This window comes from Contarinia nasturtii, unplaced genomic scaffold, assembly GCF_009176525.2.
Source record: "Contarinia nasturtii isolate CC-2019 unplaced genomic scaffold, AAFC_CNas_1.1 Cnas_scaffold_129, whole genome shotgun sequence".
Classification (NCBI taxonomy): Eukaryota; Metazoa; Arthropoda; class Insecta; order Diptera; family Cecidomyiidae; genus Contarinia; species Contarinia nasturtii.
The window spans coordinates 5,855,598-5,882,482 of NW_022197486.1; the positions used below are offsets into that span (position 1 = coordinate 5,855,598).

Below are 26,885 nucleotides of genomic sequence, written 5' to 3' on the forward strand. Positions count from 1 at the left end.
AGTGTGATCTAATGAATTTTGATAATTTTTCATTAACTTCACACATATTGGTCTAGAAAGAGCATTTAAATGGTTTTTTGATATTTATTTTTTTTCGTAAAAAGTCGCATGTTGAATCAAAAAATGGCAAAAAGTAAGTATCACGTGTAAATTGACAATCACTTTTAATATTTACGATAAGTGCCAGGTATAACTTGATGAATTGTTCTCGCAACAATTAGTTATTTGTTCTGTGCTTGATGTGAACAACAACAACAACTGTATTGTGGGACATAAAAAACTACGTGGGTTTTATGGACTGTGATTTTTCGAGTAGTAATATTGATCCAAAGGCACGTGATGTCTTCAAGTGATTTTACATGTTAGTTTGTAAAGGTGTCTAGCATGTAATGAAGATGGGCCAATAAATTCAATTACCTTTTTCAGTTATACGAATTCCATTATTATGTGTGAACAAGTTAAAAGCCACATTGACAAAATCGTTCGACCAAAGTAAAAACGAAAGGAAAAATTAAATACTGCGATCCAATGACTAACGGACTTCATGAACCTCATCAGGAATAAAAGGTGGATTATCTTATTTTGTATTGCAAATTGAAGCAAAAGTTGAAAAAATCAATTTTAATAAATTTTTTAAAATATTTTTCAAATTAAGAGAAGATGTTGAAATAAGATCATTTAAAAAGATCTAGTCTAAGCCATCATAAATTCATGATCTGGATGCATCCAGCTAAAAGTGGCATCAACAAATCAGAAGGCGCACTTTTTGATCATTGTTCTATACATTATGTCGAAAATCTTCTTTTTTAAAATTAAAATATGTGTATTTCAACAGTAATGTGCCGATTGCTGAATTTGAATCATGGGTGTACAAAACACAACGAATTCTACACATAATCCAACCCTGCTATATTTGGCGCGAAATTGTTTGTCAACGAAACAACTGTCAACACACCAATCGACCTCAGTGGTTCGATTTCTCTAATTTGGATATTTTATTGAGAATTCCTTTTAAAAAATCCATATTTTATTTGTTTTAAGAAAGAACAATCATTGATTTTAACGTTGATTGTATGCGATTTTCAACAAAATTCATTGCAATCAATCATATAAGTGAGGGCATTGTGTTTCACACAGGTAAGGTGAGTGTTCTATTTCCTTTACGCATCAATTTCGCCGAGTTGACAAAAATTCACCGAAAATACCATTTGTTGACGAAATAGAACAAAAAAACCAAAAAAAAAAAACAAAGAGAGGTAAAAACAAAGCGATGAAAATGGAACATGTTGCCGAAATTCGAAATCAATTGTAAGTGTAAAGTAATATAAGTCGTTGTGTAAAGCAAATTTTTGACAGCATAAAAAACTTTGGATACTTTATATTTGTTTTGGAATTTAGAGCGAATAAGCAGTGTGTTGTGAATCTTGGTTATATGCCCAAACGCAACGATTTTATTTGGGTTGCAGATGAACAAGATGAGAATAATCGACTGCGAATTGCTCGAATCAAACACATCATCGATCAGAATCGTGCTCATGTTATTTTCTATCTACGGTAAGTACATTTCATTCATTTCTGCGCTGAACCATTTGAAATATTAAAAATTTGTTTTAACTTACTTAAATAGAAAAAACGAATTGCCGCCGGGTATCGAATTGAAATCGGATAATGGTTCAAAGATCAAACTTCATAAACGTGAATTAATCGAGAATATCGTTGAGTCGAAAAATATTGAATTAACAAAAATTATCGGCCCATGCGTCGTATTTAAAGCAAAAGAAAATGATTCGGTGACGGATTTTCTTCAATCAAATTCAATGGCTTACGTATGTCGATATAAATTGGTGAAAAAAACATGTTACAAACTGGTGCCAGTCGATTGGCAGATTGGTGAAGAAGAACAACAGAATTTGGGTGAAATCTATGACACCGATTTGAATACCGATACTGAGGATACAAACGAAGCGGTGGTTAGTTTAAGCACGACCATTAATCAGTTACACTTAAGTCTTACATCCGATGATGGCAACGAAGTGAATAACATAAAAATAACACCAATTAAAATTGTCAATAAATCTGTACAGAAAGTGCCACGCAGTCGACATCACATATCACCATCAAATAAACGTGCATCGCCCGATAACGCAAATGATAATAATGATGTATCACCAAACAAACGAAATAAATTCAGTCATACGCCAAGTTTGGAATCATCGGCCACACGAAATGGTACATTTCCATCACCAGCACCGAAAGATATGGAAAAATGTCGCAAAAATTTAAACGATAGCTTTACGGGAGTGGAAGGTGCATTTGAGACAAAAATTAAAGAAGATTCTTTAAAGATGACATTTAAAAAAGTGTTGTGTGAACATAATTCCAATACGGAAACACCAAAACAACGTCGTAGCATTCTAAGAACAGACAGCGCAAAAAGTATGATTCTTAACCATTTTTTTTTTAATTTTTTAAAACTAATACTACTATTGATGATTAATCTAGATACGCCAACGAATAAATCGACTCGCAGAGTTACGATGGTGGTGCCGCCGATTATTGATGAACAAAGCAAAAAAGTGGAATCAACGCCACGCCGTTCAACACGTGTCTCAATGTTAGAAACAAAGAACAAAATTAGCGCCACTGTGATGAACGATAATTCACCGGAGAATGAAAAATCGAAAAATACGCGAAAGAGCACCGGAAAGGCGATTAGGTAAAAAATTACCATTTTCTACTCATCATTTAATTTGATCTGATTAAAAAAAATTCGTGTAAAATTCTTTTACTCAGTCAACCCACAACACCGAAATCGGTATCCAAACGACAAACAACAGCGGCAAAAACACCACATACACCACAAACTCCAAAAGGCACAACAATGTGAGTTTATAACATTTCATTTGGAAAATCCACAAATAAATAACTCGATGTTGTCTTTATTTTAGGACACCACAACAAACAAGAAGCCTCTATCGATCTGGTGGTCTTACACCATCGATTCAAAGCCGCCAAGAAGTGATAAGTGGCGATCAAACTGAACTGGAAATGATTCGTGAACGACTTCAAGTGTCAGCCGTTCCCACCAGTTTGCCATGTCGTGAAAAAGAGTATTCAAGCATTTATGAATTTATCATAGGAAAATTAACCGATGGATCTGGTGGTTGTATTTATATATCAGGTGTTCCTGGCACCGGTAAGCTTATTCGAAGATCTTTCGATAGAAACGAAACTGATGTCATTCAACATTGCAATATTTTTATACAGGAAAAACAGCGACTGTTACTCAAGTAATAAAAACCATTCAAAACAAGTCGAAACCGAAAAAAGTGCCTGCATTTGATTTTGTTGATATAAATGGTATGAGACTGACAGAACCACGTCAAGCATATGTTCAAATTTATCGTCAATTAACCGGCAAAACAATGGCATGGGCACAGGCACGTGATTTGCTTGAAAGTCGTTTCACAGCTGGATCGAAAAAAGCCATCCGACCAACGGTATTGCTTTAATTTGCACTTGGATTTTTACAAAACTTCTATAAAATTGAATCTCTTTTCCGGGTCACTCTAGGTATTACTAGTCGATGAGCTTGATATAATATGTAATCGAAAACAGGATGTTGTTTACAATTTATTCGATTGGACTGTGCGCAAGGGATCTCGATTAATTGCAATCACCATCGCAAATACGATGGATTTGCCCGAACGTGTTTTAAAATTAAAAGTTGCCTCTCGATTGGGTCTAACACGCATCACATTTCAACCGTATTCATTCAAACAATTGCAAGAGGTTGTAATGACACGACTCGCTGGCTCGAATTGCTTCATGGCCGATGCAGTTCAACTGGTTGCAAGGTATTTTACAAAGATTTCATGTCAATAAAGACCATTTTCATTAATTCGAAATTCATTCAACAGAAAAGTGGCGTCTGTATCAGGTGATTGTCGACGTGCATTGGACATTTGTCGGCGTGCAACTGAAATTGCCGAAGAAAAGAGCAACGGTGTCGTTCCGGTTGAAGTGAATTTCGCTCACATTAATCAAGCACTAAGTGAAATGTTTGCCAGTCCAAAGGTGCGAGCCATTAAAAATTGCACAAAATTTGAAAAGCTATTTTTACAAGCGGTCGCCTCAGAAATTCAACGTACCGGCATTGAAGAAGTCGAATTTCATCGTGTCTTTTGGCAAATTGGAACGCTCGCACCGATTTTGGGCATTAAAAATCCACCAACTGAAGGTACATATTCAAAATACATGATTTTATTTTGTCTCTTTTGTACTTTATTATTATTATTATTGTCATTCACATTTATTCATACATCATTTTTTATATTATAGACCAAGCAATGATTATTTGTATGGCATTGGCAGCCAATCGTCTACTGATTGCAGAGGATAGTTCAACCGGTCTATATCAAAAGATCATTCTAAATGCAACAGTCGATGACTTATACTATGCACTTAATGTTAATTAAATTACTATCCTAATTTTAACAATTTTTTTCTTTCATAAGTTCATGTTTTAACATTTTTCATCTGTTCATTTCTTACAAAACAATATTCAATAAATGGTTTCTATTCAACACTTTTTTTTATAATATAAATTAATATAATTGTATTAATTTTACATTTTGTTTCGTCACTTGAACACAAGTTACGGTGATCACCATAGTTTGTCCATTATTTCATTTGAAATATTGTCAATGGCTTGATTGCAGTGTGACAATAGTTCTTCATGCAAGTCATTGAATGATTTGTCAGCGTCAATATCTTTCCAATAGCTGTCGTCTTTGAGTTCATCATATACTTTCATGACACGTTGTTGGAATTCAGGTACTTCGTACCTATACCGGTAAAAAACATAATACATAAGAGACGAAAAAAAAAATCGAAAAAAAGAGACAATCAATAAAAACATAATCGTAAAGGTCACCAAAAAAACAACAAAATCATGTGATCATATTCAGTTGCATTAATAACCGGTTATCGATACATACCGTTCATCGCCAAATCCACCACGTTTTGAAATGGCCGATGCAGTCATAGTTAGCAATAAAACCAAATCGGGTTTTATAAGTCCAGTTTCGGGAGCTTTGCACCATTCAATATCCAATCCTTTAGCTGCACTGAATGCAACACCTGAATATGCATATCGGTCAACAATGAGTGTGACGCCGTCCTGTAGCATTTTTTCCATATTCATTTTGGCCTCCCATCGATTCAGTGTGAATAATAAATGAATGGTTTCGTCATTGAAATCTTTTTTATTCGTCAAAAATGAATTAATCAGTGCACCGCACTCGGTCGTACGATCCGGAAAATTAATGTATTTTGCTGGTCGTCCATTTGCCACTAGCGCTTTCACTAATTAATTACGTACGAAAATGATACCATTAAAAACATTCGTTCGCAAAAATAAATATGGTTGCGTTTCAACAACGAACGAACGAACAAAAAACTCATTTTACCTAATTGTTTGCATTGTGTTGTTTTACCAGATCGATCACATCCTTCTAAAACGATCAATGCTCCACGTAATGGTATTTTTTTGCACATATTGCTAGCGTTTGATGCAAATTGTTTATTTATTATTAAATTAATATGCGAACAAAATTCGATTGATTTCCTATCTCGTTGAAATATTCGTGTTGTATGAACAAAACAGCTCACGAATCGAGACGATGAAGATAGTATTTGTGAAGCCGTCATGTTTTGCCGCCAATTTTACCCGTCATATTCAACTTTTTACATTCAGCGATTCAGCTGTCTGTATTACCTTTTTTTTTAAATTTATTTGACAAAATTATCTAACTTCTTTATACGAAGAACGATCATTTTTTTTCACTTCATTCGACAACATATTGAATGACATAGAGAAGTAGTAGATTGAAATTGACAAGCGAAACGAAAAAAAAAATCAGAAAAGTCAAATCAACATGGATTTTATTCAGCGACATATTGTTCTCCAAAAAAAATTATTACCTATCGCATTTCTGGTTGCCACACAGCTGTCAGTTGGTACTAAAAACACAAATTAAACGACGAATACATGTGAATTTGTATGTGGGTTTGTGTTTGTCGTTGTGCGTGCGTATGAGACGTTTGTGTGTGTGTGGATGTTTCGGTGCCGAAACAAGGACGTTTATTTTACCTTCATTTAGTACACAATGACAATGGTTTTGAGTCTGTATGTGTGTTGGTTTTGCACAAACTAACTATATACATAATTTATATCCATACAACTCTGTTAAATCCCAAAATTATTATAATTGAATTTCAAGCAGCCATAGAAAACCGAAAACAAATAAAAAAAATTAACAACACATTCAAACATAGCTGGTCATAATTTACGTGGAATAATAATATTCATGCATTCAAACAACAAATGTTTTAAATATTGTTTAGAGAGACCGGAGATCAACCAGCAGACACACGATATGTATATATAGATATATGGATATATGGATATATGCACACAAAAGAGAGAAGAGAAAAAGCCAAAAAGTGAGAGAAGTAGTATTTTTTATGAGTTCATGAGCATATTTGCTGGAGTGAGTGTAAATGTGCTGGAGGCACAGAGAGCATAAGTTTACAGTTTTCGTTTGGGGTGCGAACAAAACAAAAAACACACAAATAAATCAAGAAATAATATGAAGTGATTTTCTTTCATTCATGTGTATATATTGAATTAGTCCAACGAAAAAAAAAACCGAAGAAGAAAAGATAAACATTTAATTCATTTGGTTGTGTTGTGTGTGAGTGTCTGTGGAAAACTGTTTCATATAGCATAACAAGTTTTAAAACGACAATTTTTTTTTCTTCTTCTCTTATTCCACTGTTGCTAAATTGAACTTTCTTATGTGACGAAGATTTATCGTCCAGTAATATAAAAATATTGACAGAATCTTTTGACTGAGAGATATTACAATACATTCACATTCAATCGTACAATACACGCGCACATCACAAAACGCCTTACTTTCAAATCAACAGAATACAATCAACAAGAAGTAGCCGCAAGTAGAGTGGTTGGTTCTAATTACACAAAAGAGCGACATCCGTGTATAAAACAAAGAAGAAAAAAAGACATCAAAACAACAACAATAAATGCAAACACACACAAAGAAACTCGTTAAAAAACCATTTTTCGTTTTAAGAAAAGCAGAAAAAAACATTTCGAAAAGGTCGATTTAACCTTTAAACAGATTTTTTTTTAATACTTCTTATTGTGATACATGCATATATTTGTAAATTTATCCGAAATTTTACAAGTGTTTTCATCCATAAACAATAGAGTGAGTGCATATGGTTGTGTGAGTGTAAAGAACACGGAAGACAGAATAGTGAAGACAGAATCACCGAAATAAAATTAAAAAAAAAATACTGTGTGAGATGGTGGTCGCTTAAGCAAATGAACAAGGACTCGAACGGTTACTGATATAGCACACATGCATCTGCTGGTCATGATGACAATGATGATGATGATGGCGAGATGATAAGAGAAAATTGAAAATGAGACACTTTTTTCGCCAATATTCACAAATGCATTTCACATATATACTGAAAAATTGTATCTTGTTAGGGGCGATGTTATTAATGTGATGCATAAACTAGTAAGTGTTGCTCTATTTATGTGTGTGTGTGAGTTGGTGCGTGTACTTTTAAAGCAGAAGCAGTAGCAGTCACAATTGATGAAAATGTTAAAAGTGTTGCGAATCATCGAATGAACAAACATAACATAGATATTGTATGATAGAAGTTCAAGCGGAAAATAACCAACGAAATATATTATTTGATTACATTCTTTTTTCCTTCTATTTTCTGTCTCATGTTGTCTCATTTGCTGTCTCTCTCTCGCATAAAAAATGATCGATTCACTTCATTTTATCTCATTCTATATCTTTGAATAAAAAAAAATTAAAAAACGAAAAAGAAAAAAAACTTTACAGTTTTCAGCGCGATTGGTCGAAAATAGAGAGAAAAAAGTCTTTGGCTATGAATTAATTACTAGTGATTACGAGACAACATTACGACCAATAGAAAATACGAAACAAGCCTGTATTAGAGAAAAGAGAGAGAGAAAGAAATATATAACGAGCGTAGTGCGCGTGCTGCTGCATTCAACAACAACAACACCAATCAAAACGAATGATACAGAGTGTGTGTACATGAATTTAAGGGATTTGCGTATATTTACTTTATTATTATTAAAAAAAAAAAAAATAAAATAAAATACATTGGATGCTATTGTTAAAAATCGACACTACAACAAAGTATACAAGATGTCGTCTGGTCACAATCCGCACAGTCGACTGAGTCAACCTGTTAATTCGTCTTCATGGAATCATTTACAAGTGCCGTCGTCATATATGCCGCGTCAACCACCACAATTGGCCCACATGTCAAGCGAACGAACACTTCGAACATCACCATTAATATGGCCAAACACCAATCCAGCTGATGCATTTTACAATTATATGGCACTTACAGCAGCGGCTGCTGTAGCCAATTCTAATCCGAAAAATGTATTTATTATTTTCGTTTTTATTTTTTGTTTTTATCATTTTCATTCTTATTCGTCTGATTTATTTTTTTTTTTTCTGTGATTGATTTTTGTGGATTTTTTTTTTCAAAAATGAAAATAACTAATATGTTTTTTTTTCTACTCTCTGTTTTTTACTTCATCATTTCCAGACCACATTAGATATGAATCCATTGTTGCCATTTGTACGAACGCCAACGAATCCAATGCCCTTTAGTTCGGTTGATTTAAGCTTATCAGCAACCACGACGAATACAAATCGAAATAGTTTGACACCATCACCACGAAATTATCCAGTTTCATCCAGTCCAAGCACATCGAATAATCGTTTTGCCATCAAATCAACGGCCGATGAACCGGACGACAGCACAAACAATAAAATTGATGATAATAATAAATTAAATACGGATCCAATTGCATTTTTAAGCGAAATGTCTGAGCAACTAGCATCGATGCGAACAAATCGAAATTTAGCCACATCAAGCACAATTCCACGTGACACAAATAATTTAAACAGTGATTTGCCTAATTTTAGAATTAATGGCGGTAATGAAAAGGTATGGAAAGCTACATTTTGTTGTGTTTATTATTTATGAAAACAAAAGAAGAAGAAGACCGAACGAATTTACTGGACGTGATCTTCTTTACATTATATGCTCAGTAGTGCTCAGTTGAATTTGTATAATTGTTTGGATACTATTTTTTTTCTTTTTCGTTATTAATTAGCAGTCAAAGCAACGAAATGAACCAATGGAATTGGGAAGAGAGGCCAATGCAGCTGCAAATCTTTTTGAAAATGAAAGTCTAACAAATTCTGTCCATCTGCAACAATTATTGGGTTTAACGCCGCCCATCACTTCCAGTATTACGCCAAATTTAAATGATTTATCAAAATCACTTTTATCAATGTTCAATAATACCGCATCGCCATCACCAATGTTAATATCGTCAAAATCACAATCGAATTTCCATACACGTCAGCCGGACACAGGTACGGCTAAAAATTGCTTAAACATATCGAACGATGACAGTTTAGATTCACAATCTGGTACATGTAATGGTGATGATGGTATTGGACGACGGTATCGTCGACGAAAACCTCAAAAAACGGTTCGCATGTCAAATGAAATGAATGCCACCGCCGAAACCTCAACGCTGGAAAGTGAAAAACCCATTAAAAATGATTGTCACAGCAAAAGTGAAAATACAACAAACGGCATCAATTTTCCAACATTTCATTCCGATGCAACCGCTAACATTTTAACGCCGTCACCATTGCCGCCGTCGACAACAACAATTGTACAACCACCGCAAACCCAGTCAATGGATTTAAGTCATCATTGTACGAATCCGGAAATGTTTGAAAATGGTCTAGTGAATTATAGCAAAGCAAACGATTTAAATATGGCAAATTCAACGGTCGGCGAACGATGTGATAAGGATGCGAATTTAATGCAAACCGATGAAATGAATGGTTTAAATCTATTTGGAGCATTTGGACATTTGAGCAGGGTTGCAAATCTAACAAATGACATTGCAACCTTTCCGAATACAGATGATTTGGTGAAAAAAGTGGAAGAATTAGTGAAATGTAATGAACAAAATGGTTTCGGTAGCAATACAAATAAATTGGTTTCGGACGCATATGAAAATAGTCGAATAGCAAATGGAATATCAATGGAAACGATTAAATCGCCAAACAATACTGTTGAGCATGCAAACAAAAATACGATTAAATGTAATGGTAATGGTGTCATACCCGGAATGATACAGACCAATTTAAATGATAAAATTGAAAATAAAACGCATGAAAATAGTTGCCATGATGAGGTGAAAATGTCGACTGCAACACCATCAAATTCGGAACAAAATTGTGAAATTGCATGCATCACATCGGATAAAACGGAACAAATATTCGAAGCAACCAATTCAATTGATTTAATATACGATAAACAAACCAACAATGATATTAATAATCATTCAAATATTGATGTGAGTTCGGTCAGTGTCGAACCAAACGCCACATCTACTACTGTCGATAATGCAATGAATAATGAAACTACCAATAAATTTAATGGCGATGATGTTGCAAAATGTACGATATCTGCATCGTCAAGTGAATCACAGCCATCGAATGCATCGCCAACGCCAAAAAATAAAGCCACCGCTACAAAAAAGAAAGCAACCAATCAACGATGCAATGGTAAAATGGGCAAACAAACAAATACAAATAATAAAACCAATCAAAAGAATGCAAAATCGAATGAAAAGTCTGAAAAGAAAAGTGATATTAAAAAAACGAAAACAAAAGATGATTCATTGGCCAGTGAAACGCTCAATAAATTCCGTGGTCCATATGTGCATGTTGACCGTGATGGTTCGGTGAATGTTATAAATGCACCATTGAATGAAGAGATTGCCGAAAAGCAAAGTAAATTTAAAAAGAATTACATCAGTCAACGGCCGGCCGATCGGAATAGAGTACGCGGTTTGCATGTTAGTACGTTAAGCAATAAATATGATGCGATTACCACTGATATTAGTTGGATGTGTGTATTTTGTAAATTGGGACCGCATAAATATGGTTTGGGCGATTTATTTGGGCCATTCATTTTATCAACCGAAAGTGAAGATTTTCAGCTGGCACAAATCGATCCGAAAAATGATGTATTCAAATCATCATGGCATCGAAACCGAAACAATATGGCATTCATGCAAAACATATCGGCCGTTGCAGCAAAATCACTCACAAAAACGGCAAATGCAGGAAATGTAAGTATCAATTGTTTTGTCATCATTGCAAACAAAAATTCATTCTCGAAAATTCCATTCATTTCAGCAGCCGGTGACATCGGTTAAGAAAAAACGAAAACTCAATCAACTTGATAATGGCACAACATCGAATTCATCTGGACATGCTGTTGAATGCAATGCACAACACAATGAAATTGATATTTTTTACGGTATGACACGGGCCACCGACACTTCATACGAGGTGTGGGCACATGAAGATTGTATCGTTTGGGCGTCTGGTGTGCATATCATTGGTTCACGAGTTGTTGGCCTGGAAACGGCCGTTTGGGGTAGCGTTCGACATCAATGCGGTATTTGTAAACAATATGGTGCCATGTTGAGTTGCTTGCAACGAAATTGTAATAATGAAGTGCATGTACCATGCGCAAAACGTTGTGATTGGAATTTGGACGAACACTGCTTTCAAAGTCGATGCAGTGAACATGCATCGGTGAATGATAGCATTGATGAAAATAACTAATTGAATCTATTGGAATGTGTGGATGTCAATTATTACAGACAAATCAATACGCTTTTTGTGTAATAACAGACAATTTTCTTTTTCATAATTATAACTGACTGGCTATACTTTTTTGATCACATTGATAATTGAAAGCATGGCATAAAAACAAACAGAATTAAAAACACTAATAAAATAAATAATACAATGAGATTGCAAGACTTTGTACAAATATTGAGTCATGATGCTTACAAAGAAACATTGAAAACAAATAATAAAAAAATTATTACAGAACTAAAACGAAACTGAACTTAAAACAAATGGAAAATAAAAATACCATTCGTACTACAAATATTAAGCGTTTTTTTTATTGGCCGATTTTTATTACTGTAGGTTTGTGGTGGTTTTTAGTATTTTTTGATCGGTGACCGCTTGATGGGATATTTGTATGCAAGTAAGGTCGACTCAATTTGAAAACTATTATCGAAATTATTCTGAATCTTAATGTTTCGAGTTTGTGTCAATAAAATTCATTGCACAATCAGTTCAGTAAATTATTATTTTGAAAAAAAAAAAAAAAAAAAAAAAAACATGAAAATTTGCTTTGCAGATTTGGTACAATTATTTTATTAAATCGATGTTATTTGTAAAATTTTGGGATAAAATACAATCTATTTTGTGGAAAATTCATGAAACTTTTTTTAACCTACAACAAACAACGGATGTTTTAATGTTTTTCCTGAATAAAACGGTAAATCGAACCATTGAGTTTTTCTCGGTGAATTTAAATTCAATTGATATTGGATACAACGTTCTTGCAGGGTATGGGGATTTGTGGCATATTCGTTGCATTTCTTAATTTTCATATCAAAACGATAGCAACGATAATTGTAGTTAAAATTCATTTCACCGATATTATTTGAAAGTGTTGAATTAACGCGATGCAAACAATGGTAAAATTCCATATCACAATTGCAATGCCAGAATCGACGATTTTCGCTATTTGTTAGACCATATTTAGTATCTTGTGCACCGATGCTATCGCAACTATCATGCTGATTCCAACAATATTGCAAGGTGTGTAGCTCAGTGTACGATGCTGCAAAAGACAAAAACAAAATTATCACATTTTGATTCAAACAAGACGAACTATGATAGATTTTAACAGCAAAAATCACATTTTATAAAATATTTTCTCCATTCCATTATTGTGAACCAAAACTTACCTCGAAGTTGTTTGCGTCGGTCTCGCCGTTTCCGTGGATTGAATATTGGTTTGTTGATATTGTCTTTCTTATGAATAGAATGAACATCGGGTGTATCAGATTTAGGTAAATCATAAGTATACCACGGATCATCATCGTAATCATAATTATCCTCAAATTCGTTGTATTCATCATACATACCGACAGGAAATGCAAAATTCAATCGAATTACAAGTAACAAAAGTGCAAAGTACAAAAGGTATTTCATATTGAAAAATTTCTCTTGTAATCGTTTAATTTTTGTTTATTTTCAAGATAAATGTTATAACGTTTGTTTGTTTACTTTTCAAAAAACTTAAATAACTTTTGATCAAAATAACATATTTTTTATATATACAATAATTGTTTACTATTTTTGATTTTTTTTTTTTTTAATTTAAACACTCAAATATTCACTGAGTTTTTCTGGCGTTTTATTTAGAATGGAACGTTGTGCTTCTAAATTGCTGCTCGGATCGTGAACTCGTTCTGTTGAGAATTGAAAACGAAATGAAAATAATATGAACAAAAGGATGCTAACCACACCGAGGTGCAAATGAACTATATTTTGGTTTCTCATTATACGAACCATAAATTTGTTTATAAATTGCAATGATGACGTTAAACGAACGTTTCTGTACTGTTGAACGATGTGCATTACTCTGCAAAAGGTTCACCTGTGGTAGCAATAGAACATCGGGCATCTCTAAAAATGAATCTAATTTTACCTGAAATAAAATAATAAAAAAAAAATGTTAACAAAAGGTGTGAACAAAACACACCAAACAATGAACAAAAACCCATATTCCATTATAATTACCATAAACATTTTCAGGTGATTCGGATCAATGTCTTTCGATGAACTTTGCAACAGTGTATAAATCGGTCCCAAATTCAAATTTGCCACTAAAGACGATGCCTGCTCCGAAGTTAACTACAGAGAATGGAAATTTTTTTCCTTCTTAAAATTGCAAAAAAAAAAAAAAAACATGATAATTACTGTATCGATTTGAGCATCACATTGTGCCTGTAATCGCTCCATTCTGCTGTCAACATACTCGAACATACCTTTGGCGAAAGTATTCCATATTAATTTAAAATTCATTGGCATTCATATAAAAAACATTGCTCACCAAGTGTGCTCTGCATATGGTATAAACAGTTTAAAATGTAAACGGCCATATCGACGGTCGGCAAATGCGATGCCGACTCCGTAATGGAATGCAGAAGTGGATCAATAACACATGAAACAATTTTCGTAATGTCCGTCTGACGACTTTCGACCATGCTGGCCACCGACAATATTTCTTTTAAAATGCTTAATAAACGTGTCACACTGTGTGACGGAATTAAATCATTATTTGGTGGCTCTAGTCCAATATTTGAACCCGGTTGGCCATACAACAATTCTTTCACCTGTTGTGATAACGTTTTCAAATACGTTGACTCACTAAACAATTGCAAATTGCTTATACATTCTTCAAGTGTGCCCCCTTTTATGATCTAAAGGTAAAACAATTTTTTTTTTAAATGCAAATCAATTCTTGGAATTAATAAAAAAGTTAATTAACCACTTGTTAACCTGCTTTAAAATGGTCTGATAGAATCGTATTAAATTTGACACCGAATACAATGTTATAACATCGGTGCAGCCATTTAGAATGGTTTCGACACGAACTTTGAGTGCATGACAAACACCATCGGCAATATGAGTTAGGGCCGCCTGGGATTGTTCACTCAAATCATTTTTATCACAATCTTTCAGAAGCAATGCCAAATTCTCTCGTTCAATTGGTATGGACTGGTGTAGCCATGCAAACATATCACCAATGTATCTAAATCATGTGCAGAGAGTCGAAAGAAAAGAAACGTTAAAAGAGGCGATGTACATTTTTTAATGACACCAAAACAATAACAATGTTCTATCCTCTTGGAATAAGACTTTTGTCCAATGTTACAATTGTTTCAGATCGGGTTTTTTTTGTCATTGATTTGAAGAAAAAAATGAACCTACCTTTTTGGATCATGTGAATGCATTTCAATCGGTTTTGGATTGCCATTTGGACCGCCGATTGTGAGCGCATCGATAAAATGTCGCACAAACACAGATCGTCGTGCATTTGCATATTCATCGATAACATACTTGAATAGCACCGGTCGATCTTGTAATTTATTCATAGCCAATTGCAATAGTCCGCTAATATCGGAATCAATATTCCGACAATGGGCCTGCGTATAACGATACAAACGTTCCAGACCGGCCTCCTGATGCAATGTCATCTCTTCCATGATGTCGAGTGCCGATGTTTGACAATTTGATTGCAATAAAATACGACATTCGGCATGAATCGCCTGAATACGTTCGAGAACGTCGAAAAATTGATTTGTAATCGGTGCATCACGTGTTGCACCGTACAAATATTGATGCTCTTCAACGCTCAAACGGAATTGTGCCAAAAATGCGCTCGTTATTTCTTGTCGCACCTCCAATTTTTTACTCTCTTCTTGCAATGCATTTGTTTGCTGAATTAATTCATGTGTTTGTGCTTCGGTCTTGGACAGGCATTGTTTCATTGCACCGACCGTTTTGCGCATTCCATCGATATCATCACAAATGCCATAGAGCGTTGTTTTCACCTCTTTAAATGCCAGCAGAAAATTTTCATTGATCGTAAGACTACGTTTTTCAACTTTACTGCGCAAATTTCGGCGAGTTTGCAATGTATTTTCGGTGAAAAAGAATGATAAGTCACTGAGCGCCTCCAAAGTTTCCTAAAAACAAACAATGACGTTTTAACTTTGGATTGAATTTAGGGAATTTGATGAGATACACTTTTTCAACAACAAAAAAAAAAACGAACCCGATCTAAGTCTAAGCGACTTTCAAACGCCTTATTCAGCCGCCTCGTAATATTATCTTCATCTGTTTCACGTTTTCCCTCTTCAATCATGAGATTGGCCATTTTTGCTTCGAAGCCGCTTATTTTTAATTTTTTTGTTAAATGATTGAATTTTATCGAATAAAAAAAAATTCCAACCAAAACAAACAAGTGACAACGTCAACACTACAAAAATTTCAAGATATGTATTTCAGTCGGAACTGTCATTATTTGACATTTCTCTTGAATGGAAAGCAATTCGTCGAAAGTGAACGTTGGATTTTTCAACGAAGCTGAAAGAGAGACAAAAAATATTGGACCCTATTCATATTTATGGAAGAGATGCAAGTAAAAAATACCATAAATCCAAATGATGCTCAAAAGTAGTAAAAAACCACATAATCTAATCCCATAATATTCGAATATCATGAATCTAAACGAAGCGTAACGTTTATGGTGTCGTGTAAACCGTGCACTGCATCACACAAATCTGTCACATTGGAATCGTTTATAGTTAGAAAAAAGCGAAACAAATTCGGTGTATGCGTAAATGTTGTTTTATTTTATGGTAGCCGTTCGTAATCACATAAATGTCACAACAAAAGCCCATTCGAATTGTCGAAGCAGCACACACCAAAATGTTAAAATATCATTTCAATGTTTGTAAGCGCGCTTCATTTTATTCCCATTCGATACACAGACTCACAAATACACATGCCCAAATACAACATCACCCGTATATCATCCGTATCGAAATGTATCACACTCGCAAATTTATCCATGTTTCTAACTCAGTGGATTTTAACATCCGATGTACATTATTCGCCTAGATAGGTTCTTTTGTTGCTGTAGCTTTCTTTTGCATTCAGCGCGCACACCGTCTTAAAAAACTCTCTCTCGTTCACCGCGTTCGCTGTCTTTACATTCATTCTGTGTAATGTACAGCAAAATCGTACAATTCGAATTGGTTCATTAGTTTCTATTTCTTTTCTTTTTTTTGTTGATGTTGTTTTCACTGATCTTCTATTCTGTGCTCTTGTGCTCACTTCAATAAAAACGAATGAAATGAGAGTGTTTTGTTTTTTGAAAAAAAGAAATGTTAGATTTTGTTGTTGGTGTTGCTTATCAGTGCTTTGACGAGTGTGCTTTATACGGTCGACATTTGGTTCTATTTCGTTTGTGATAACACAAAAATTTCTACTTCTGGCTTCAGCCTTCCTGTTTCATATTTTTTATATACAGTATCGAACTTTGTCACTAATTTGTCATTTATAGTTTCATATTGCATATAGATGTTGTTCGTGTAATTTTGTTTTATCTTCTCTTTAAATGGTTTTAAATGCCATTCATCTTTTTTTTGTATTTGATTTGCTACGTATATTTGGTGAAGTAGATACGTTTTGATATTCTCCGAACGGAACGGCGATACACACACACAGATATAAAACAAATAAATTTCATTTGAAAAGCGAAACGAATAGAATGATAAAAAAGTGTTTGAGATTCACGTTGTGTTGAGTGTTGTATCAAGAAGTGTTGTGTTATTTCGTGTGTTTTGCGTTGGGTGCACGAGACGGATTTTTTTTTGCTGCTTATAAGTGTTTCATCCAAATGGTAAATATAAAAATTGATTAAACAAATGCCAAAAAGCCTATTACGTTGAAATTTCAAAGCGCCGAAATAATATTATTTCGTTTTTGTTTTTTGGTTTGTTTATTTTGTATATTCGAGAGAAAAAAGGTTGGTTTGCGTGTGATAGCTGGTTGAGTGCGCGGAATTTGGCTTGCGTAAATTATTGGCATTTGTTTACAAACAACCGCGACACACTAATAAAATGTATTATCGCTTTGAAGTAGCATTTAATTATAATTGTTTGCTCGGTAACTATTATTTAATCAATTTGAATACAAAAACAAATCGAATGTTTACGGTATCGAATTGCATACAGTCGTGCATATAATGTGAGAAATTGCAATTTGTATTTGTCAAGAAAAAGAAACAATAAGTTAGCGCCACGGCCGAAAGCACGCATGCAAAGCGCAAGGGGGAGAAAATTGTTCATCTATTTTGAATTAGTTTGATGTGTTTCTAACCCGTTTGCCTGTTTTTTTTTGTAACCCATACATTTTTTTTTTGCTTGACATATGAACAAACAGAGTGTGAACAGTGTAAACACACTGTAAAATGGCCACAATGCAAATAATCAAATAGCCGTCAATATTTAGTTTTACGTATATGTTTTGCCGTATTTGTCCTGAAGCAAATAAACCAACCAAACTGAAACAGTAACCGCCGATGACGATGATGATGACGGAAACGAAAACTGAATAAAAACAATTCACAATACGAACAAAAACTCTAGAGAGCTCTTTTGGTTTTGACAATTGCGCGAAGTTTGATTAACCATGCATGTTTGTGTATGGTGCGTTTTCAAATTAATAGCATAAATACACACAACACATACACATACAGAAACAAAAACATATTGGCTCCATCAATTGAAATCACCCGATACTCCATATTTCGATTATTTTGTTGTGGAGCCGACTTTTTTGTTTGGTTCAGTGTAGTTCATTAAATTTGTGGTTTAAAATGAGCACTACAATAGAGAGAGAGAGAGTGTGAGAGATGTACATATAACACCAATTTTGTCATTGTTATTGTTTTGTCTTGCATAAATTCACATTGCGAATATGTAATAATAATAATAATTTATAATTGGATTTGCGGTTGATGATATGATCAAGAGTATAGCACAAAAACCAAAACAAATGCCTCATTCGTTTGGCCAAATTCAAAGAATTCATTTGAATTTTCCATTTTCAGTTGGAGAATGAATGACATGTTTGGTGTTTGGAAGTCGCGCGCACATCACCAACCTGATTAGCATTCAAAACGTTTATCCAACTGCTGTATTGTCATTCATCCGATAGTTTGGGCACTGAATAACGCATACATTTACATTTTTTTTTTTTTTTTAATAAATTTATTTTGTCTATCTTTTCTTCGTTTCAGATTAAAACCAACATCGTGTCGTATCGCATTCACACCGAAGATTATAACAACAAAAATAATCAGCATTATAAATAATACCGGTACACAGTGTAAACGTTGAACGGAAAGGGTGTGCAGTGAATTATGTACCTCAGCACTTAGTCAAAATCGATTATTGTGATAATGAATATAAAACAAAATACAATCAATACGCGAGATAGAGAGAAAAGATTGATTTAATGTGTGCGTGCGTAAAGTGCATTCCTTTAAAATCCCGTGATAGTCTCAAATTGATTAAAAATTCGAAAATTTCCAAGTTCTTATTTTGTCAATGCGTCAGTTTCGGTTGTTTCTTAATTTATCGAGGCGTTAAAGAGAAATAAAAAATAAATTCCATATATATATATATACATTAGTTCGTACAGTAAAATTATCAAATGATAAATGTAATGGCCGAAAATGGTGACACCGATGTTTGTAGTTATACTGGAAAATCAAATTCATCAAGCGCCATCAACAGTCCAAAACAAATAGATTTAGCATCAAAATCGAATCAACATCACCATCACCATCATCACCATCACCATCAGCAACTGCAAAGTAGACAGCAACAGCATCTTGATGCTGAACATATCAACAATGCTATTTCAATTACATCCGATGTAAGTACCTCATTTCCAACTCATTCTATTCCGTTAATTCAGCATTTCATTATCTCGGGTAAGATGATGCGACGTCTTCTTTTTGTTGTTTTCTCGTGTCTCGCTCTCTTTTTCTGAAGTATCTGATGTGAAGAATGAAAACAAAAAACGCTATCGTTGCAAGGTTTGAGTTTTTCACGCGACAAGGCTAAAGCCAATGACAAATATAAAATTCGATGCAAAAATTTCTTAATTGAAATGCATCGAATAGAAGGTGAACGTTATTTTAAAAAAACTGAATTGTAAAATCGAAGAGTGAGAAGAAAGATAGCAATAATATTGAGGTTGATGGCCATATTTTAAAAATTGAGCAGTTTGCAGTCATTGTTATTGCAAGGCGGAGCAAATATCCGTTTTTTTTCTTGCGTTAAATTAGACTTTTGTTATCCAACCAAGATGAATGTTGTATAACACGGTGGTGTTCTGTCGATGTCTCTCATTGCGACAAGGAAACCGTCCGTTAATTATCATAACAATGAGAATAAAACGCAAGTAGACCTATTCTGCTTGCTAATTATCAACGCGCATTTTTCATTACAATATAGTTCACATCGAAACAAAAAAAAAAGAAAACGATATATGTATGATGACGATATGCTGCCGCACACGCACTACACACGGAAGATTTATATTGTATCGTTATTTCTCCCTTTTCAACATTCGTTTGTAAAAATGTCTGTAATTAACAAAATGATGCGCTTGCAAGAACTTTGACATTGTTTCGTTTTTTTAGCGCTACATGAAATGTAAACTAGTGGTTTGGTTCTTACCAGAATAGATTCTATACATTTTATGATTAAGAAGTTTCTTCTTAAAATATTTTTTTCTTATGAAGTTGAGATATTGGATGATGCGAATTGTTTTCACTTAATTTTCTTAAATGTACACATTGCATTTCAACGATTATTACCACACAGAATACGGTCCTTCATACAATATTCAGTTTAAACAAATAAAGCACGTTATTTAATAAACTATAGTTACTGGAATATTGTACATAGTCCATGGATGCTTGTTCTATTGGAGAAATGTCGTAATCAGATGTTGTGTCGGATTTGAAATCAAATTTTATGGGTCGATTTCGATCCTTTGTTGCTTCATCAAATAGCATTTTTCTGGTTGCACCTTGGCCCAATAATTTTGAGTGAGACACTATTGTTTCGCTTTATCTAATGTTGACGTAATGTATGTTCTTTCAATCGACTTTTTTAATGTAGCCTACTCCTTTAACTACATTTCATGTAGTGCTAAAAAAAATTGATGCGAGCGAAGTGAATCCAGCGAGCGCTCTTGTTTCTGTCTCATTCCAATCCTCAGAACAGAATTTTTCCCTTTTTGTATACTAGCTGAGTCATTTTTTCTCGTTCTCTATTTATTTGTCTCTCCATTTGTTTGTTTTATAAAGAATTGTAATTCATAGCGCGCCTTTATGCTCGCTTACTTTTAGTTTTTTTTTTTATCTCGGCCAATGAACACACTGTATGTATTGTTTGCGTTAAATTTTCGGGAAAAAAATGACGGGAAAATCATGATTATGAACGATTGCAGAATGTTGAATGAGAGTCATTTAAAAACAGGGATGCATGCTCCCTCGCATGCAATCACAGTTAAACGAATCAAACACAATTGTTAAGTTTATTTTGATCTCTGGTGCCTAGGGGGTAGACATAATACATCTGATTTACTGTCATTTGAAATGTCACCTGTGTCCCATCAACTAAATATTTATGGAACAAATGACATAATTTTTTTCTTTAAAAATGATTTTATTCAAGTTTTTTTATCGCCCATCATTTTTTTTCGTGTTCGAATGAAAATATTTGGAATTTGTTGAAGGAACATGTTCGAAATCAGACACCTGTTATTCGCACCTCAGAAATTCGGGCTCTAGCGAGTGCCTATATTTAATCCATATAACCATTTTATGCGCCTCACCTGAATACAAGAACAGCGACACTTACAAGAGAAGTGCTCGCACATCCACAACTCTGAATCCAATAAATAATGTTTAAAATTTGGATGACTCAAGCAGTCCACTGTATTTCAAACGATTCAAAGTATAAATGTTGTCAACCCCCTAGTCTCATGCTCTCTTGCTAATTAGAGCGCACATACCAGGTCATATTTCTTTTACTGGTTTTGTAATTACCATCACATTTTCAGTGCATTAAATACGTGCCATCACACGAATCATATCGAATGCATTGTGAATTGGAAGATGTCGAACACAGAATTTCAAACGAATTGATTGATGATCGCTAATGTTATACGAACATACTTGTGTGAATTTGAAAAATGATTTCAACCAAATGATTCAAAAGAAAAGAGAAGAAGAAGAAAAAAACTCGGTCATTTAGATGCGATTGCTTGAAATGCCATTTGCAATCGCATGTTTGCTTGTAAAATGTCGCAGAGTGAAGTAATTTCCGCAATTCCACAAGCATATTTCAAATAGAATATAAACGAAAAGAGAGAAACTGGGGGATCAAAGAAAAGCCAATATAATACAATGTGATATAATGTTCATACTTGCACTGTGAGCGGTGAAATGAACAATTACTATCGTGTCTCCTTTTTTTCTATTAATTTTCTGCAGATGGAAAAATTGTATAATCGACTAGGCATGTCGAACTCACGGGCACAGAAATCGAAACCAATTTCGAATGTGGAACTGAAGAAGCAATTTGGTTGAACCAAAAAAACAATTGTATTCACTGCTTTCTCTTGCTATCAAACACGCCACATTAATCGCATATCTGCCGTTGGTTCATTCTCAAAGTGTGCTCTGTACACTTCGACTACCACTTCGATTTTCGGTCAAATTTTTTTTATCTCTTTTCGTCCGTGCTTGTGTAGTTTTTCTTTGCGTCGGCTGTTCTACCAAAAAAAAATATACACCCTCGAAAAAAATCGCTATTTGCTTTGCCATCATTTGGATGTTTGAGCGTACTAGGTTTCTTTTCCATAGCGTTTCGATGAACGTCCGCTTTCCATACCAAGTATTTATTACTGCATGCCCAAAATGAATATATTCAGTGACACACAAAAAAAACTAGCAACAGCATTTTTCGCTGATATCATGAGAACCATTTAGTTGAATGCGGTAAAATTACTTGATAATTTCGACCTTGCCGATTCGGTCTTATACAGTACTGGAGAAATGCCAAGAAAATTATTATATTTGGTGTCAATTCAGCCAAACGATTATCGTATCACATTGACATTTCGCAACAGCAAAAAAAATGTTTTGCACTGTGAAACAGCGACAATAACGACGGCCGTACAACACGAAAAATAAAAAACTCATTGTAAATTGTGCTATCTTCGTCCATCCATCCATCGGTTCATAAAAAGTCGGTAGCTGTTGATAACGTCTATTGTGGGGAATTTGAAGTGTTCTTTTCGCATTCATTGTTGCTCTGTAATTTAAAATAAAAAATACAGAGGGCGACAGCGAGATAGAAAGATAGGGAGAGAAAGAGAGAGACTGAGCCCCATAGGGTATGAGTTTTTAATTGCAAAAAAGCACAAACATATTGTTTCCACCGAAAAAAAAAAACGTTTTGAACTCTCAAAGAGAAGTGAGAAGCTAAAAGTGGGGATAAAAAACATGGTCATCCGTAATTCAATTTCGTACACCACTCCTTTTTTTCCACATTGAAGATTGAAATCAATGCTCAAGTGAATCACTTTGAAACACACTTAACAAAATTAAATTTGTTCATCAAATCAAAAATGAAATTTGCTCAAATTAACCTTTATTTCATTATATTCAATTTTTCTTTCGGGTCGGCGTTCATCTCATCTGTGACGGATATAGAAGGATGATTCGCTTTGTCTCTTGGCACCAAACCCGTCGAAAGGCTCTTTGCATCGGAACGACGCTCAAAACAAAAAGGAAAAACGGCAATTAATTATTGCGACAACGTTGTGCTTCTTTTTTATGGTAAGTGGTCAGCAAGTTTTCATAAGACGGAGAGGTGGCTTAACATTCAATTCATTGAGAGTGGCAAAAGTTTTTCTTGTTTGTTGAGGACACAGTAAAAACAAAAACAACCACGGTTTCACACAAACATATTCAAATGTTCTTGTCAATTTTTTGATTGTCCACACTCCACACTATTACACTTTTTGACACATCTTGTTTTGACACAGTATTGTTTTTCATTTCAGTTTGCTGAAATTGTGGGCGGTTACTTGGCAGGAAGTTTGGCAATAATGTCTGATGCTGCACATTTGTTATCCGATTGCATAAGCTTTATTGTCGCATTATTGGCCATTATTTGGGCAAAAAAATCACCCAATAATTACATGACATTTGGTTATAAGCGTGTTGGTGAGTATTACATATACTTTTCTTGTAGTTTAAATGCAATAAAACTAACAACAACAACAAAAATAAAATTGTTTCTTTCTCGGTGTGTGTTTGCAGAGGTTTTGGGTGCAATTATATCAATATTCGGTATCTGGTTGCTGACAACATTCCTATTTTATTTTGCTGTAAATCGTTTGATGTACCAAGATTTTGATATTGATGCTGACACTATGATGATTGTATCAGCCGTTGGAATCCTAATAAATGTCATGTAAGTCAAACCGAATTAAATGTTTTATGACAACTGTTAACACATTTCTAACCGAAAAATTTGTATATCTTTTTGTGTAAATTGCACTCACCCAGAATGGCTTTAATATTGCATGGAGAAGGATTGTGTTGTTTTAAAAATGTTCGCCATCATCATCGTCACAATTGCCATTCACATTCACCAAAGCATGATCAAACTTATCACAATAATAATAAAATGAAATTTGAATATCGACCGTTGATCGATGAAGCGACCGAAAAACGTTCCAGTGCCAATAATAAAAATGTATGGAGTCCGATGCTAGGTTCGAAACGTGCATCAACAACAACATTGACAAGTGACAGCATATGCTCGTCCCGTTCACCAAATCACAGCCGATCAAATTCATTGAATCGATCGCATCCGTATTCAAATGGTCATCGAATCGGAAGTGATATGATTCGACGCAGTAGCCATACCATATCAACGTCAACCTCAAATAAAATCAAAGATGTTATTGATTTACAGAGTAACAATGATTGTCTGGATAATGTGCCAATCGATGATAAATTACCAATAAATTGTACGGACGATGTTGTGATTAGCGGTGGTGGTTGTGTTTCGAATGGTTCTGCAATTTGTCCAATTCATCATTATGTGCATCGTGATAGTTCGGAGCATACGCCAATTACGAGCAGTGACAGTGAAGATTTACACGAACATCATCAACATCGTTCCAGTTTGGTTAATCATTTGCACGGCAATCATTCGTGTCACTCACATGATTTTTCCACGAAAAATATTAACATTCAGGCGGCTGTGATTCACGTGATAGGCGATTTCATACAAAGTATTGGCGTTTTTATATCAGCAATTATCATAAAGAATTATGTAAGTTACAATGGACAGACAAATATGAAAGAGAATACATGTTTTTTTTACATTTAATATTTTTCCTTATTTTACAGCCAAATGCTAAAATAGCGGACCCACTGTGTACCTTTGTATTTTCAATTATCGTTATGGTTACGACATTCAGCATCATGAAAGATTCGATTGGAATCATTTTGGAAGCTGTACCCACCACCATCAACACTGAACGGCTCAAGGATGATTTGAAGTGCATTGAAGGCGTTAGGTGCGTGAAAAAAAATCAGATGCTCTCAGAGCATCAGTGATGAGCAAAATATTAAAAGCTGAAACTATCAAAAATTACAATATTAACAATTTTATTTATTTTTTCAAAAAAATTAATATTTTGCTCCGCACTGAGGAAAGGCACCGCTCCTCAGCGCGATACACAAATAATACTCAGAGAAACCGTTTCTGAAAAAAGTTACACAATAAAATTGTAAAAACTCTTCTTTTTTCCAGATCAATCCATAGCTTGAATATATGGAGTCTAACAGTTGGTTGGCATGTGATGTCTGTGCATATAATTATTGGTATGTAAATCGTTTTAATTAATTTGAATATTTAGCGTCATTTGCTGCCTCAACTAAAATGTTGTTTTTGTTTCCATCGCACAGATTCATTTGTGAAGTCATCGGACGTACTGTATATTGCGACGACGATTGCACAAAAAGGATATAATGTCAAACAGTGTACGATACAAATTGAAAAATATCACGAGAGCGAGAGTATTGAAGCCAATGGGCTTGGTATCATAAATCAAAGATCAATTGTTTCCGATAGCGAGAACTCAATTATCAATATTTTATCGTAGAGAGAAAAAAAGTCGTGATTTTTCCTTTCTGCATAATTATTATTATTTTTAAGCGATTGTGGTCAAAACTCGAAAATTTGAAATTAATAAATTCGATAGACAGATGTAAAATGTGCATCTCGATTTGTGAATGTGACGTCAAAATAGTAAAGTCGATCGATCAATTACAAAAAAAAAAAAAAAATTAAAATCAAGACCCATTCAATTTGTAAATAGAATTTTCAAAACGACAAATTGTAATAGCGACAAAAACAAATAAGCCGTTTAACGGTTTTTTTTTCACTTTAATAAAAATTATTAGATAATGCTTTATACAATCGAAGCAAATTAAAAAAAAAGAAGAAAATCAAATAAATGAACAAAAGTATTAAATTCATGTAGTGACCTCTTCATAAACTATGTAACTGTGTTCATGTTGAATTTTTGAAATTAGATTTAGATTTTAGTTCCATCCAAAAAAAAAAAAAACAATTAGTTCGGAGAAAAGGCCTGATTGTCGGCTGGCACTCATCGAAAGTAAAACGTAATATGAACTCTTAAATTAGTATTTCGAGTGCAATAATCGCATTTTTTTGGTGATATTTCGATCAAATCACTTAGTTTCAAAGTCAATTTGGTGCAAACAATAAACACATTTTTTAAAAGATGAAAACCAATAATTCCATCAATTACTGCGCAAAATATCTGATCTTTACACAAATAAGTATTCTTTTTTTCGTTCATTTTTCGTCGATTAGAAATGTAAATTGAAATTAAGTACACAAAAACAAAATGTTATTTGCAAACTTGTAATAAAAGTCATTGTATTGTAATTTGCAAAGAATTCTGGTTCATATTTTCTATGTAGATAGAACGGTGATTAAGAGAAAAGGTGACTCTTTCATACTGAAATCAATGTGCAAATATTGAAACAAGTTTGTCCTGTTCGACAATTGATAGCACATTGATACCTTGCAACGCATACAATGTTCACATGTA

At 34.0% G+C, this 26,885-nt stretch overlaps 6 protein-coding genes across 10 annotated transcripts; 3 read left to right on the forward strand and 3 right to left on the reverse strand.

Moving 5' to 3' along the window:
* The first annotated feature begins 938 nt into the window (after positions 1-938).
* On the forward strand, positions 939-4,586 carry LOC116339817 (origin recognition complex subunit 1). 2 transcript variants are annotated; one of them, XM_031765888.1, is made up of 11 exons: positions 939-1,308; positions 1,399-1,554; positions 1,628-1,970; positions 2,085-2,436; positions 2,503-2,716; positions 2,794-2,883; positions 2,949-3,196; positions 3,268-3,500; positions 3,574-3,857; positions 3,921-4,240; positions 4,342-4,586. In XM_031765888.1, the coding sequence occupies exons 1-11, from the start codon at positions 1,271-1,273 to the stop codon at positions 4,476-4,478; spliced, it is 2,415 nt and encodes an 804-aa protein (XP_031621748.1). In that variant the 5' UTR covers positions 939-1,270; the 3' UTR covers positions 4,479-4,586. The 2 variants fall into 2 exon arrangements, with proteins under 2 accessions (XP_031621748.1, XP_031621740.1); XM_031765880.1 differs by having other exon boundaries at positions 939-1,142; positions 1,224-1,308; positions 1,628-2,436.
* Positions 4,268-5,866, reverse strand: LOC116339830 (thymidylate kinase-like). The gene is made up of 3 exons (XM_031765899.1): positions 5,472-5,866; positions 5,001-5,367; positions 4,268-4,847 (listed from the first exon to the last, which is right to left on the reverse strand). Exons 1-3 carry the CDS (start codon positions 5,710-5,712, stop codon positions 4,667-4,669), a joined length of 789 nt encoding a protein of 262 aa, XP_031621759.1. The 5' UTR covers positions 5,713-5,866; the 3' UTR covers positions 4,268-4,666.
* Positions 5,867-6,168: 302 nt separating this feature from the next.
* On the forward strand, positions 6,169-12,130 carry LOC116339793 (putative uncharacterized protein DDB_G0282133). 4 transcript variants are annotated; one of them, XM_031765845.1, is made up of 4 exons: positions 6,169-8,528; positions 8,698-9,102; positions 9,272-11,317; positions 11,385-12,130. In XM_031765845.1, the coding sequence occupies exons 1-4, from the start codon at positions 8,286-8,288 to the stop codon at positions 11,817-11,819; spliced, it is 3,129 nt and encodes a 1,042-aa protein (XP_031621705.1). In that variant the 5' UTR covers positions 6,169-8,285; the 3' UTR covers positions 11,820-12,130. The 4 variants fall into 4 exon arrangements, with proteins under 4 accessions (XP_031621705.1, XP_031621721.1, XP_031621712.1 ...); XM_031765861.1 differs by having other exon boundaries at positions 11,388-12,130; XM_031765852.1 differs by having other exon boundaries at positions 9,275-11,317.
* A 369-nt stretch (positions 12,131-12,499) lies between these two features.
* LOC116348678 lies at positions 12,500-13,319 on the reverse strand. The gene is made up of 2 exons (XM_031779750.1): positions 13,025-13,319; positions 12,500-12,897 (listed from the first exon to the last, which is right to left on the reverse strand). Exons 1-2 carry the CDS (start codon positions 13,269-13,271, stop codon positions 12,500-12,502), a joined length of 645 nt encoding a protein of 214 aa, XP_031635610.1. The 5' UTR covers positions 13,272-13,319.
* Positions 13,320-13,438: 119 nt separating this feature from the next.
* On the reverse strand, positions 13,439-16,164 carry LOC116343149 (conserved oligomeric Golgi complex subunit 6). The gene is made up of 8 exons (XM_031771062.1): positions 15,904-16,164; positions 15,057-15,814; positions 14,625-14,877; positions 14,176-14,545; positions 14,043-14,110; positions 13,863-13,976; positions 13,632-13,770; positions 13,439-13,531 (listed from the first exon to the last, which is right to left on the reverse strand). The coding sequence occupies exons 1-8, from the start codon at positions 16,003-16,005 to the stop codon at positions 13,440-13,442; spliced, it is 1,896 nt and encodes a 631-aa protein (XP_031626922.1). The 5' UTR covers positions 16,006-16,164; the 3' UTR covers position 13,439.
* A 587-nt stretch (positions 16,165-16,751) lies between these two features.
* LOC116343157 (zinc transporter ttm-1-like) lies at positions 16,752-26,098 on the forward strand. The gene is made up of 9 exons (XM_031771075.1): positions 16,752-17,535; positions 18,937-19,577; positions 23,437-23,562; positions 23,790-23,952; positions 24,049-24,202; positions 24,298-25,072; positions 25,150-25,319; positions 25,556-25,626; positions 25,711-26,098. Exons 2-9 carry the CDS (start codon positions 19,353-19,355, stop codon positions 25,905-25,907), a joined length of 1,881 nt encoding a protein of 626 aa, XP_031626935.1. The 5' UTR covers positions 16,752-17,535; positions 18,937-19,352; the 3' UTR covers positions 25,908-26,098.
* Positions 26,099-26,885: the final 787 nt, after the last annotated feature.